The sequence below is a fragment of the Leuciscus leuciscus genome (assembly GCF_965113295.1).
Source record: "Leuciscus leuciscus genome assembly, chromosome: 15".
Taxonomy (NCBI): domain Eukaryota; kingdom Metazoa; phylum Chordata; class Actinopteri; order Cypriniformes; family Leuciscidae; genus Leuciscus; species Leuciscus leuciscus.
The window spans coordinates 30,661,121-30,675,814 of NC_138739.1; the positions used below are offsets into that span (position 1 = coordinate 30,661,121).

The 14,694-nt window shown below is 38.7% G+C and overlaps 1 protein-coding gene across 4 annotated transcripts in view; it reads right to left on the bottom strand.

Moving 5' to 3' along the window:
• Positions 1–14,694, bottom strand: part of nr5a2 (nuclear receptor subfamily 5, group A, member 2) — a 55,642-nt gene that overhangs the window by 35,201 nt on the left and 5,747 nt on the right. For all 4 annotated transcript variants that reach the window (XM_082139848.1, XM_082139850.1, XM_082139847.1 and 1 more), the window contains 2 exons: positions 14,006–14,147; positions 8,525–9,219 (listed from right to left, as the gene is read on the bottom strand). In XM_082139848.1, the coding sequence (XP_081995974.1) occupies positions 8,525–9,219; positions 14,006–14,147 (837 nt within the window). The remainder of the gene's footprint in view (positions 1–8,524; positions 9,220–14,005; positions 14,148–14,694) is intronic.

Sequence of the window (14,694 nt, forward strand, 5' to 3'; positions counted from 1 at the left end):
GTGGATGAACAGACTCTTCTCCGACCGCTCCAAACCCTTCCCAGGAGTCTCCCACAGGCCCTGAGGGGAGTTCGAACCCTAAATCTCTCCTTTTAACAAGTCTACGCACTTCCTTCCTTTGCCCGGTTAGGCCTTGAGGGTGCAAGAAGCATTTTTCAGGGAGAAAGAAAGAGACGAAGCTGACCTCAGCTGCCATATAGGAAGCACCATATGCAATGCCCCGTGAAAGAGAGCTGTGAATGCTGTTTTAAGATCTGATTGGCTGACTTCTGGGAGTCAGGATGCACATTTATCAGTCCTCCAGGAACCAGAGTCATGTTTGAAAGGTACCAGGCTGCTACAATGCGCACTTTTGAGAAAGAACTAGTCACTGGAATTCTTGATATTATTGTTTTAGGCCATTTTTGAATAAGTTCACCACTGGTCAAAAGTTTTGGGTCGATATGATTTTTGAAAAGTCATCGTCTATATATAGTAGTAAAAGAAATATTGTTAAATATTATTACAATTTAAAATAACTGTTTTTATTTGGATATATTTAAATGTGATTAATTCCTGTGATGGCAAAGCTGTATTTTCAGCATCATTACTCCAGATTTCAGTGCCACATGACCCTTCAGAAATCATACTAATATGATTATTTGGCATTATTAATTTTCTTCAAAAAAAAAAATCTTCCTCACCCCAAATGTTTGAGCGCTAGCGAGATTTATGAGAAATAATCAGTACTTTTGGATGCTATTTTCATCACTTTTAAGTCTGTTTTTGCTTCAAAGTAATTAAACAAAAGGAGAAAAAGTTTAAAATACAATAAAAGTCATTATGCAAAATATAGTGACGGTTAGCCTTTTATTCGTTGACTCTAAGGCAAAAATGGTCTTCCATAGTGATTGGTCGCTTCCAATGTCGGTAAGATTCTCTTGCTGTTTAAGTGAACGCTTCTTGGCTACAACCAAGCGAATCGGACAAATGTGCAAGACAATTGATTGATGAAAGCAAATAATGAAAAAAATCTCTCCGCTAACAACCCGTGATCCACCTCGTACGTCCATGTTATTATTACGTTTTCTGGTATCTTCAGGGTGCTAAAACCTCAACTTCACCGCTGCAATATTTATGAAGTGCCAAAACACCGCATTCTTCCAGAATTCATGACAAGACATGGAGTTTTTGTCTATTTGTGCATTATTTATGAATGAAAAAAGGCCTTTGTGGACGTTCTCCAGCTGCCCATCTCTTCTGATCAAACAGATATTGTTACCACTGAAATAGCAGGCTTAGGAAAAAATAAACGCAGCCTGCCAAAAGACAGCCGAGCAGAGAGACAGGACAATATGAGAGAGAGAAAATATGTACAAGAACGAGCCTTACGAAAACTCACACGCTATCTCCAATTGTGGCTGCTGCCCAGCCACGGGATATCATCTATCAGTGGACAAATGCAGGGACGAGAATGCTGCTTCTCAAATGAAATAATATATCTTTGAAAGCCTACGCCTGCACCAGGCCCAAAGCCCATATATCAAGTCTGAGCGGCTGGTGGATCCGGTCCAGGGGCCATTAACCTCCCACCTGTTCCCCCCCCCTGTCCTTCACCACGCACCCCTGCCCTTGGTGCCGCTTCTGGGGCTTGTTCGGCCCCCACCTTGCGTCCCAGGCCCTCCCCCCTCACGCCACACGCCGATGTAAAGCGGAATAATTCAAATCCGGCGGACCAGGGACACGGTTACAAATCTCCGGCGGTGCGTCCGCGACCGAGGCTGTTTGTCAGGACACTCGCTTGGCTTGACCTCAGGCCCGTCTGCGAGTCACGGGGAGGGCAGGAGACGCCGTGGCCGGTCTGGGTAGTATATGTGGAGATGAAGCTGGGGTGGGGTGGGGTGGGGGGTGGGGGGGGGGGGGGGGGGGGGGGGGTATAAATCGTGCACAAGTTCACAGATCACGACCGCAACGCCTTATTAATTTCTGCAGATATACAACGGCCTCGGAAATGACAGTGTCTGACCTGAACCTCTGAAATGCCGACTGGCGGATTAACAGAACAAGAAAATGAATGAGAAAAAGTGTTGCATAGCGTGAAAATATTAATGGAGGGTGAAAATAATCCTCTCGCAGTCAATATAAAATTAATACAGCATTATATGTTAATATGCAGTGGCACTTGCACTACATGATTTTTTTAAAGAAGTCTTATGTTCACCATGGTAGCATTTATTTGATCAAAAATACAGTAAAACAGCAATATTGTGAAATATTATAACAATTTTAACATATTCAGTGTCACATGATCCTTGGGAAATTATTCTAATATGCTGATTTGCAGTTTTGTGATGCAGTTTTTTTAGGATTTAGCATTTATTTGAAATAATATTTTGTAACATTATACCTGTCTTTGCTTTCACTTTTGATCAATTTAATGCACCCTTGCTGAATAAAAGTATTAATTTAAAAAAAAAAAAAAAAAAACTTAAAAAAAAAAAGTAGAATAACAAAACATCAAACCAAGTGGCATTTATTTGAAATAAAAAGAGCGAAAACACAGTTTTCAAGCAAAACGTTTCACAATCTGTTTGCAGATGCCACTTGGTTGGATATTTTGATTCTATTACCGAATACAATGAAATTCAGACTTTTTTTGAGAGTGACTTAATAGCCCAAAAACTTTTTGAGGCCACTGTATAATAATACATTTAAATCCGCAGAATATATTAAGTGCTATAGACACAATATGGGATTTTTTCTGAAAGCATGGAATACCTGCAGAGAAAAAAAAACATATTTAAATCGGTTTTACTATGAAGTTTAGAAGCTTCATTTAAAAAAAAAAAAAAATTATACAAATATGTTGTGTAACATAATTTGCATAATATAATGTTTTATATACCATTTTGAACACTGTAAAAAATGATATGATCAATAAATTATGACAACATGTTTTTACATTGCTTTAACTCATCAAAATAAGTTAAGCTATTTTCAACTTTTTATAAGTTATACAAGATTCAACTCGTGTTTTAAGTCAGTTTAATGTAATTTAAGTTGAAATGACTTAAACGTCCAAGTTGGTTGTACTTAAATTTAAGGCAGTACAATTTTTTACAGTGATACTGTAAAAATGTATAAAATGCCCAGTGCAGTTGAACATAGCTTCAGTGATCTAGACACTATAACACTGAGAGTGAGAGAACGTCCCCTATCTCCTGTCCTCTCTCCCCTCACAGCTGCTTTTTCAATAAGCACGAGCCTCACGGCTGGGTGCAGGCTGGAGAACAAGGCCCTAATACAGTGCTGCTTTACTTAATGGCAGGCCTGGTATTGTCATTCAATTCACTGTAGGGAGAGAGAGAGAGAGAGAGAGAGAGAGAGAGAGAGAGAAACGAGGGAGAGAGAGAGAGAAAAAAGTGTCCCCGAGCAGCCGTGAAAGAATAAAAATAAATATTGGCGCCACATGTCAGGGTATTGTAAGTTTTGCACGGTTGACTTTTATCAGCTCGGAGGACTAAATTTAAGGCAGTCCATTTGGGGTCGCTTTGTGGCACAATATCAGCGGTGAGTAAGTTTACCCGAGAACATTGTGTAAGACGCACGAATTACGCGGAATCCTCACAAGAACGATTAAGCCTGCGGTGAATCTGTGCGTTTTAATGCCATTGTGTGCTGAGGAAAAGCTAAGTGCACGCATCCTATCCGTCAAACAATAGCCCGCCGTCCACAATGAAAGGGTGATCTCTCTATGGATGTGAATCACTCTCCACGTTATGGGCCGGGCAGCTAAGGACAGAGCCAGGGGAGGACAAGCACGCACACCGGCTTCATACCAGCTCATATTGTCAATGCAAACACTGGGAAGCTTGCATCTGTTTCCCCCCCCAACCCCCTAAACATGACTCCCACCCTTACATGACAAACCAGCCAGACAACAGGGATGCTGCTGGCACGCACCTTCAAACACACACATAAAACAGCAGTTTAGCATTTTCATAACACACAAAGAACAATTAGTTTATGTACAACATTGCTTTCTTTAGCGAGCTATCTGGGAGACAAAAAAATTGCTGCCTTACATTTTTAAATACAATCAACTTGGATGTTTAGGTAATATCAACTTAAATTAAATGAGTTGAAAAAATCTTGTACAACTTATAAAAAAAAGTTGAAAATGGCTTAACTTTAAAAAGTTAAAGCCACATAAAAACACGTTGTCAACTTATTGATCATATCATTTTTTACTGTGTAGTTTTACTTGCCATTTTGCTCATTAACCCTATAAAGCCTACTGTACTCAAAATGATAAGGCCTTTAAACTTGATCAAAACTTTGCTGAAAAACCTGTTGTACACAATCTACTACAAGCCTTCTGTCATCTGATCTATTATAGTTTATACTTTTTTGTCAATTAAGCGTCCTTTTGATACAATTCTAAAAGCGTCCACCTTCAGGTCAGGGTACATGTCTTTTTGGTGTGAAATCTTCACAGATTTTTATCAAGTAAGAATATAGTATATTTCTAGTAATATTTCAAAATAAACACTTACTGGACTGAAACAACTTAGGTGTACTTGATTACCTACATGTATAATTTTTTTTCTTTTTTTTTGTTGAAAAATCATGTTAAAATGTGAATATCAAAACTGATACTTCAGGCTTTTGAGGAACGTCACATCTCTCGATCATCATTGTATTGAATTGCATTATATGTTTTGCCCCCACAATAAAAACTATAGAGCTTTGATCATAAAACGAATCATTTAAATATCATCTAACTAAGACATATTAGTGACAACTGATATTTATATGTATTTTATGCGAGTTAAACTGTAAGATCTAACTGATTTACATTACAAGCTATCAGAATGTCATCTTATTTCCTCAGTTGACTTAACTTAAAAAAAAGTGAGGAAACCCATTGCCTTAAAATTATTAAGTAAATAAACTTCATGCGTAATAGAAATTTTTATTTTTTTTATTTTTTTTATACTCCTGTCCTATATCATACTACTGTATATAAGGAGGAAAAGTTTGATGTATCCCCCTTTCTTTTTTCTTTTTTTTTTACTTCTCATCGAGAGAGTGTTTCTGTATCATAAATTGCCAGCAATGTTTAATATGGGCAATAAAGTAAAAAAAAAGAAAGAAAAAAGTTTGATGTATCAAATATGATACTCATAGTTTAATAAAGTAAAACAAAAACTGTTTATTTCATATGTCAGGCTTTTACAGGGTTAAAAGTAAAAGGTTTTCTTTAAAAAGTTTGCAAAATATGTCATGTCTGTGGTCGGTTGGTAGCTAAGCTAATTTTTCACCTCTTCCTCTTCCCCTAAATTTTATAGATTCACTGTCGCCAAAGTGTGAGAAATGGCTATCGGAATGTTCCTCTCATGTTTTTTTGTTTGTTTTTTTTCATGTGTCTGAAGACAATAGTGAGCTCTCTTCAGAGATCCCATCATGACCAAATATTTATGAGAGCTGTAACCAAGTCTAACTTATGGAAACTAAATCTTTAAACACTTGGCAGACGTTTCACACCGGGCTGTATTACGGGAGAAATTCTTTTGTTCTTACGAGGCTAATAATAGGACAGTAAATGTAGATATATTTATAGCCGACTACCACCCTCCCAGACAAGCCTTATATTCACTTGTATTTCCTGTGTTTATTATATGCTACCCACCACAGCTCTGTCATTAACTAACTCACAGAATATTCACAAAACATCTTTTTATCTATTAATCTTGTAGATAACGCATTTATTGATGTCTGTGGTGTTGTTGGGTGATGTACTACACATATATGAGCTTTCTATGAGCTGGAGTGTGAGTGTGTTTGTGCTACGAACATGCTAGCATATGCTAGCAGCAATTGTTTACACATGTGCCGCTGTATAACCATACTAAACTGTTAGCGTAGCATTGCTAATGCTAATGAAATTGAAATTGTAGATTTCACTTATTTGCATGTTGATCTGTAGCACCTTTGGAGAAATCCACAACTCACTAAATTCACATTCTAGGAAATATAGCTACATAAATATGAGGGGAGGCTTTTCACAGCATCCATTTACTCCATTTCTATGTCATTAAATCTGAATATATATCTCTTGCCTTAATGTTCCAGCTTTATTTGAGCTCTTGATAGATGAAGCTTGTTAAAACCACAACGTTATGTGGGATAAACCTCTATCAGCATCACAAAGCTCCGTGGGTAACAATAGCTGTACAAGTGTTCGCTAATTAGAGTCAGGAGTGGGTTCAGACTTTCTAGTGCTACCTTTTTTTTGTTTGTGGTTTTCCCGTTAGCGCTCCAGCATATGATTTAGCGAGGGCACATGAGAGCTGCGCTAATTACAACTTCACCGCCACACTACGACTGCTAATGTCAAATTCGACAGCTACGCCCTTGTCTCTTTTAACATCTATTGTGCAAAACAATTAGCCAGGGCGAGAAAGTAGTCATAACATCAAGGGGAGGCTACTCCACCGTGGCGAAAGGTGAAGTGCAAATACAATTAAAGGTAAATGATACAGACAGCAATTAGCCACACACAAATGCTAATCCACGCTAAAGTGGGAATACAATGCTTGAGCTAAAGAGCACGAGAATGGATAATAAAGCTCTATAGGTAAGAGCACAGGGAAGAGCGTAACATTCGGCTTTGAAAACAGCATAATTTAATTATGTTGGGGGAAAAACTGTGCACACAAAGTTTTATATGTAAATCTAATAGTTTTAAGAAAATGTAACATCTGATTGATGGTAAATTGGTGGATAAAGATTGATGAAAACAAATTTGTTAAGTGTGAAAACAGCAAAAATGTTATTGTTCTCTGAAATGTACTGTATGACCGTATTTATTTTCTATTTCACATGACATTATTTTGACAGTATCGCAACAACGTCAGAATTTACTACATATTTCAAATGTAGTCATGGTCAATCCTCAGTATAAATGCATTCTAGTCCATCTCATGAGCTGTTGAATGTAATGAGAGGAAAACAATAAGGTGCCTGTAGCTGTACGAGCACAAAATGAATGATTTGAATTGGGTGCTGTCAGATTTCCCAGTGGCATATCAAAACATGTCACGGGCGGGTAAAATACAGCATGCTCACGACCAAAATCTTTCACAAAGGCAGACATGCACGAGTTACTAAAACCCTCACAGTCTTCTCAATCCCATCAATATTTCTGTCAGGCAGATGTGTATAGAGAAAAAAAGGTTAAAACAAGTGAAAATAAAAAATGAATGACACCAGACTGGCCTCTTCAGCTGGTGTAGTAAATCGTCAATTATAGATCAGTGTGTCAATACATCATTCGAAATACTAACACAAATACACTATGTATTTTTCAGGCCATCCCAAAAAGTCCTCACAAATAGCCTTGAGACATTATTTACGGAAAACTAATTAGCTGTCCTGTCAAAGTGGAACATTTTTCTCATTCATATTAATACTTCAACTAGTGCACTGTAGTGTTGAGAAAAATGTATGCTTTATACCGTAAGTAAGATTAATCAAAAACATGATAACACGTGCCCTAACCAGACGTGATGCGATAAGATTCCAGCGACAAGCAATTTGTTTGTCCACACCTTACGCAACATGACAATATCTATCAAAAAATCACAGCCAATCAGAAGGGCGTGTGGGTGGAGTCTCTGAATAAGTATATAATCAAATTCGTAAATAGCTATTACACAATTTTAACATAATAAAAAAATACATACCGAGTGACTGAAAGACTTTGTCATAGAATACAGATTTTTGTTCACATTGAGTTGACACTTTGAACCTTAAATAATCCTTAAATTTGTTTTCAAGATCTGAATTATCCATTGTCGCTTTCATTGAAAATGATATTCAAATGCTCATTAGATGCTTTAACATTAAATAAAGCACATAACCAATGCCTGAGATTATCATTGACATAGTTTGTATGTTGCCGTTTCTAAAATAGAATCATTGCGTATCGCCACGCTTGGCACGATTGGCTGGTTAGGACAAAAACTCTGATTAACATGGAAAATATACCTTTTATCACGTCGCGGTGTCACGTCACATCTGGTTAGGACACGGTGTAAGTGTACTTGATGAGTAAATTCCTGTTCACACCAAAAATGCTAGCTATAACGATAGGTATATTAGCATCCACACCTCATCTGCCACTTTAAAGGAGGAAAGATTCTGATTGGCTGTCAATATTCTTAATCATTCATCAGTTCTGAAAGTGATTCCAACAATTTAGTTCCTCTGTGTCGTTACTGTAATAGTTCCCGTAGAATAAGAGCGATTATTAAAACTTTATGGTTATTGTTATCGTTATAGTTATCGCCCTTGGTCTGAACGGTCCTTAAGTCTCATATTGTTACTAAACTGCAGTACTATTCGTTGAACAACTTAATTCTGGTATTTTCCCAGATTTGTCCTGAATTTTAGGCCAACAGACATCCATGCTGATTCACAACGACAAGTTTACGACCACCAAACTTGACTTTCTTTTCAGACCAACGAAAGCATCACGTACCTTCAGTTCCCGGAAGAAGATGCTGCTCCTGGCCCATTCTACGATGGAGAACAGTGTCTGGTCGGCCATCTTGCACATGAGGCCGAAAGTGTTGAGTTTCTCGTGCTTGCTTCGACTGGCCTGCTCCTGCTGCAGGTATGCTAGGATCTTGGTTTGCACCTGGGGTTCGTCCGGCTCGCACTTGAGCAGCTCCACCACCAGGTGAGGGAAGCTGGGCGGCGATCCACCCGTGTAGGCTTCTACGTACGGATAGCCCATGAGGGACTCCGGCGAGCTTGTGTAGGGGTCGGGGTACTCTGACTTGATGGTGCGGCTCTGGAAGTGGCCGTATGGCTGGTAGCCCTGCAGTCCTCCAGGGTGCGGCGGCATGGCCATGCTGACCGGCGAGGTGACGAAGGGGCTGCGGTCAAAGTCTGCAGGTGGCAGGCCTGCGCTTGTGGAGCTATGGTGGTGGTGATGGTGGTGGTGGTGGTGATGGTGGCTCAGTGGAAGCCCCTTGGAGGCCGAATGGATGTTCTGAATGGCAGAGGTAATGGTGAGGTCCGCTGGGACGGTTTGCATGGCTTGCGTCATGGCCTCCAGCTTGAGTCCATTGGCCCGGATCAAGGCTTTCTTCTGTTGCTTGAGTGCCCGGTCTCGTTTGTACATGGGGCCAAACTTGTTGCGACCTCCTCTCATTCGATCGGCCCTCACAGCTTATAAAAGGTAAAACACAACATGAGATGGGTATTAATTCATCGGAAAGAAGTTTTGAAGTTTGGTACGCAGCCTAAATTGATCTATACCACAGCAGAGAAGCCATTAAACTGGCCACACGCTTTTAGGGCAGTTGCTTATTTGCAACAAGCAATCGGTGTAAATTTCATGTGTGAATTTGAATTGTGAACTGACCCGTTTTTTCAAAGCCAGACCTAGAGCGAACTCAGCATAATCAAGCCAGAGGACACAATTTAGAGAGAAACGGTGCTAATGATTCAATATTAAACTGAAGAGAGACAAAGTCAAGCGGACGAGATCATCATTATGGCAAATAAATGAAGAGAGCGCCTTTTGCCCGGAAGTGACTCTGATCCCCGCCACAGGGCAGTAGACTCCACTTTCGTCTGCTGGGTCCCATGTTAATTATTTATGCTTAATTATTCCTCTTTTATGCTCCACGTTGTAGGCAGGTGGATGGCTGGAGGATCCAGCAGGGTGTTAAACACACAGCATATGCGGAGAGCATGCGTTTGTAGACGCGCGTGCGACTTGACCAGCGTGAACGTGCTCGTTAAGCCGTAATATCTCACGAACGGTGGATCTTAAAAAAATTAAACAATTAAAAGAAAACCCCCCGTCCAACAGCTGCCTTGGGAGTGATTTTAATGGTCTTTGTCACAGCGGTGAGTGTGTGTGTGGTTGTCACTATGTGTGTGATCTGATTGATCTGGTGAGAGAGGGGAGGCAAAGTGTTGCCAGAGTGATCCCGCTGACAGCTCTCGTAACATCCGAGAATTATTCCTGGGCAACTTGGTAGGAGATTTTTCTTTTTTGGGGGGGTGGGGGTGGTGATATTGTGGTGATGTGGTTGTTAAAAATGTATCCAATCAGAAAAACTGTGGTAAGTTTAACTATTAATGATTCCCAAGCAACAGGGTAATTAATGATCTGGAAACTAATAGTCGGCCCTTATGGGAAATCACAATTAGACCTGCGACTCAGATCATGAATGCATGTCGTACCCCAACCCCCCCACACACACTGTCTGACACCATCCCCCTCTTCCTTTTTGTCTTCTGATAAGATTTTTTTCTCACAGCGTCTAATTAAACAAGGTTATTTACATGCATGTCATACAGATTTTTTTTGGCACAAGACAAGGGAATTTCTGTGTGTTTCTGGCTGTATTCATAATAGTACCACACTACTATTGCTGCAGTATATAGTATGTGTACTATCCATAGTATGCACATTTTCTATAAACTAATACATTTGCTTTGCATGTGGATTTCTAGTTATATTGAAAATAGCATACTACAATATTACTAATAATGCTGCTGTATAGTATGTATACTATGCACAGTATGCACATTTTCTTTATGCATAGAATGATCTTCTGTGTTTGAACTTGTATACTTGTACTATTATTGCAGTATATAGTATGCATACAATCACGAACTACATTTCTTCTAATATTCAGAATAGCATACTGCTATATTACTTCTATTGTTGCAGCATATAGTATGCATACTATGCACAGTATGCATAACCTTCAATGCATTTATGGCTGTTTGAAACGGCATACTACTTTAACTTGTTGCAGTATTTAGTATGCATACTTATACTATAGACAATTTTCAGTATGCGTATAATGACATTCTGTGTTTCTGGCTATGTTCGGAATAGCGTACTACCTTACCACGCTTACTATTGTTGTAGTATATACTTTGTGCAAAGAACGGCCTACTACATTTACAAAAAAAGCACACTACCCTGAATAGCATGCTCTATATCCCACAATGCAATGCGTTCATCTTGACCTTAAAATCCTGTGCTGAATTCAGAACCGCATACTTGCATACTACTCTTACTATTTTTGCCACAGAAAGATGTGGTAAAAGTAGTATACTAGTATTCTGTTCTGAATTCAGCAACAGTGTGATAAATTAACCTAAAACAATATCAGAAGCAATTAAAATGTTATTGAATTTAATTGGGATTCCAAAGATGTATACTAGAAATTTGATCAAAATGCAAAATAAACATTTATTTTCAACATTAAACATGATGAGATAGCATACTACTTTTTGGAACAATAATTTATTGCAGAATAATGCACCTACTACAATTTGTATAAATGATAGTATACATTGTTCAGTATTCAGTATGAAGTAGGCTAGTATTCTCTTTTGAAGACAGCCTGTTTCTTTTATGTAAACTGTGTGAGTTTTGTATATCTATTCTGTATGTGTTTGTAGCCTGAATCGAGCAAGTCTGTGTATGTGTACACATGAGTTATAAAACCAATTTGTGACTTATTCAAATGGCTTGCGGAAAGCAATTGCCTTGGTAATAAAAGCAGTTGCCTGATCTAATTTACTTGAATTGGCAGTCCATAGATGTTGTTTGTTTGTGCGTGTTTTGCGTCTCTATAGACGGGGGCCCGTCTGGGCAGATTCGAGCGCTGCTTATTGTCTGATTTATGTGTGTTTAATATACAGGAATATTAAGCGTTGCTTGGGCGAGAATCCCTGTCCTATCACAGGCATATGAATGCCTCCCTTGGCCGGCTCCTGACACACAGTTTGTCATGTCCGCCGGAGCTCTACTCTAAAGGTGCGTCGTTCCATGCGCACACATGAATAGCTATGATACCTATGCATAAGTAATGGGACAGCTTGCTGCCGCCACCACCAGAGGCTGGAGATGGCAAACGAGTCTCAGCCCCAAAAAATGACAAAGTGCGCAATGCAAAGCGTGGAGTAAATATCCACAGTAAAGCCGTGCCAGATTGTCAGATTCATCAAGGTGCTTAATATGGATAACAGACGCTTGATGAAATCTAAACTATTTTACGCTCCACTGTGCACAACATTGGGCTTGAATGGAATGAATAAGCACACAGGCAAGGCTATGTAGCTTTCTTTTCACTTCCTCAGCTCGATGCTGATTATATGATGGTCAGAGAGGTTGGATTCTCTTTCTTAATCTGAAACTGAGCCACAAATATATAAAGGAAGATAATTACAGGCCTTCCCAGGAAGACATAACACGCTCTCCCGTGCTTTTTTGAGAGCTTTAAAACAGCAGCCTTTCCTTATCTATATTGATAATGGAGCTTCCATGGAGACATGGAAGGCCACTTGTCTGTGTCACACTGATATGAATGTTTTGTTTTGCTACTCGCACAATTATGGCGAGTATTGCACTCAAATCTGTTTGCTGAAAGCTTCAGATAATACATAAAGAAAGATTTAAACTGAAGCATTTATTTCCGGTACGTCCATCACTACAAAATTCATGGTGCGCAGGATCCCAAACTTATAGGAAAACTATACTTTATTACTCTTAAAAATTATACATCAATTCTTAAAAATGCCATTCATTTAATGACAAAATTATGTCATAAGTCATGGATTGCAGTCCATCACTAATGAATCATTTTGTCATAAAATTGATGGCAGATTTAAGAATTTGAAGTTGTTTAAATAAAAAAATAAAAAATACACATAATAATAATATTTACAATTTATAGCTTACCTATTAGTCAGGGGGCCCAGCTTTCATATATTAAATATTTTTATTATTTAAAAAAAAAAATGATGTCATACAGTACATGATCAATTTTGTGACAAAATTATGTCATAAGTCATGGTCCATCACTAAAAATTCATGGGGCCTGTCGCCCCTGAATAATGGCATATATGATTATTATTTTTTTATTGTTATTATTGTTACTAATATATTGTTTCTTTTTCTATATTAAAAACAACTTTAAATTATTACATTTTAAGTAAAATGTAATTAAAACTGCCATCAGTGCATCACAAAATTTTGCAATTATGCACGTTTTTATACTAATAAATATAATTCCATTAGCAGTAGTTCTGTTTTCAAGTGATATGCATGAAGCTTACTGCTGCGGTTTGTATTCAAAACAGCATTTTGGTTAACATTTTCCATCTCTGCAGCTTTCCTTAGCAATCAGAAGAAGCCTGTGGGGAGTATTAGCGAGCGCTCATCTCTTTGGACGGGCCTGACAGTGCGCTGGAGGGCCTTGTATCCTGTTGGTAGCATGCGGTAGCAAATCAAAGCCAGCTAGCTATAAAACGACACTGCTAGAAATTCTGCCCTCCAGCAGTTAAACAATTAACAGTCGTACATCTACATACTAAGAGGAAAGAATCATGTAGTAAGCATGCAGAACTCTTAGATGGTAGTTGGTTATGTGTTATTTCCAACCTGTTTGACATTCTTTCTTCAGGTGGACACAAAAGAAGATGTTTAGCAGAATGTTCACGCTGCTCTTTTCCTGTCAAGCTCCAAAAAGTGAATAATGACTTATATTTTTGTCTATTCCTGTACGAAGACTTGGAATATAGTGCACAATTCACATGTACCACTTTTTTTTTGGTAAAAAAAAAAAAAAAAATTACTGCCTTAAATTTTTAAGTACAATCAACTTGGCTTTTTAAGTCAATTCAACTTAAATTACATTATATAAATAAAAAAAAGAGTTGAATCTTGTTTAACTTGAAAATCGCTTAACTTATTTTGATGAGATAAAGTAATGTAGAAAAAAAAAAATTGTTATACCTTTTTGGTCATATTTTTTTTTATGGAAAAGAGCAGTGAGAACATCCTTCCTTTTGTGTTCCACAGAAGAAAGAACATCCTACGGGTTTGCGGGTGAGTAAGTGATGACAGAAATGCTCTTTAAAGAGCTAAAGCTGTGTTCAGTTAGAGGAAGAAATGCATGGATGAACTAAAAAGACTTCTTACCCTCCAGTTTCATGCCGACAGTGAGGCACTTCTGGAAGCGACAGTAGGGGCAGCGTTTCCGCTGGGTCTTGTCTATTTGACAGCTCTGGTTCTCTATACATGTGTAGCGCTTGTTGTTCTGCACCGTGCGCTTGAAGAAGCCCTGCAGAGTGAGGTGAATGAAGATGTCAAACTTCTGACCTCCGGTGTTTGTTAATGTGCTATTCAGCCACAGACAACCCACACACACGTATGAAAAAAATTCCATTCACACAGGAAAAAAAAGAGGTGTTACACACTGCCACACAAGTAGACACGTATAAAAGTAGAGCCACGGGCAGAGAAACGCTCCCTCAGCAGTCGATGCTCACTTGGATAAACACAAACACACACACCCACACAAAAACTGACATGTGCACCCACACACACACTTGACATGAGCAAACAGAAATACAGGCTGAGGCTGGATAGAAACAGATTGAGAAATGTGAGATGCCGACCATAGAGTGTACAAAATACTTTAGGTGACCCGCTTGATATCCTGGCTAATATAAAGATCCCCTTCACCCGCATTTAGCATTGTGACATACTAATACTACATATTTTACGTCTCTCCTTGAGCTCCTCTTGGAGTAATTATGACCAGAGGCTGTGCAAGCCATAAAAGCTAGAAGAAAACAAGATCTTTCAGTGCGAAAGGAAACTCAGAT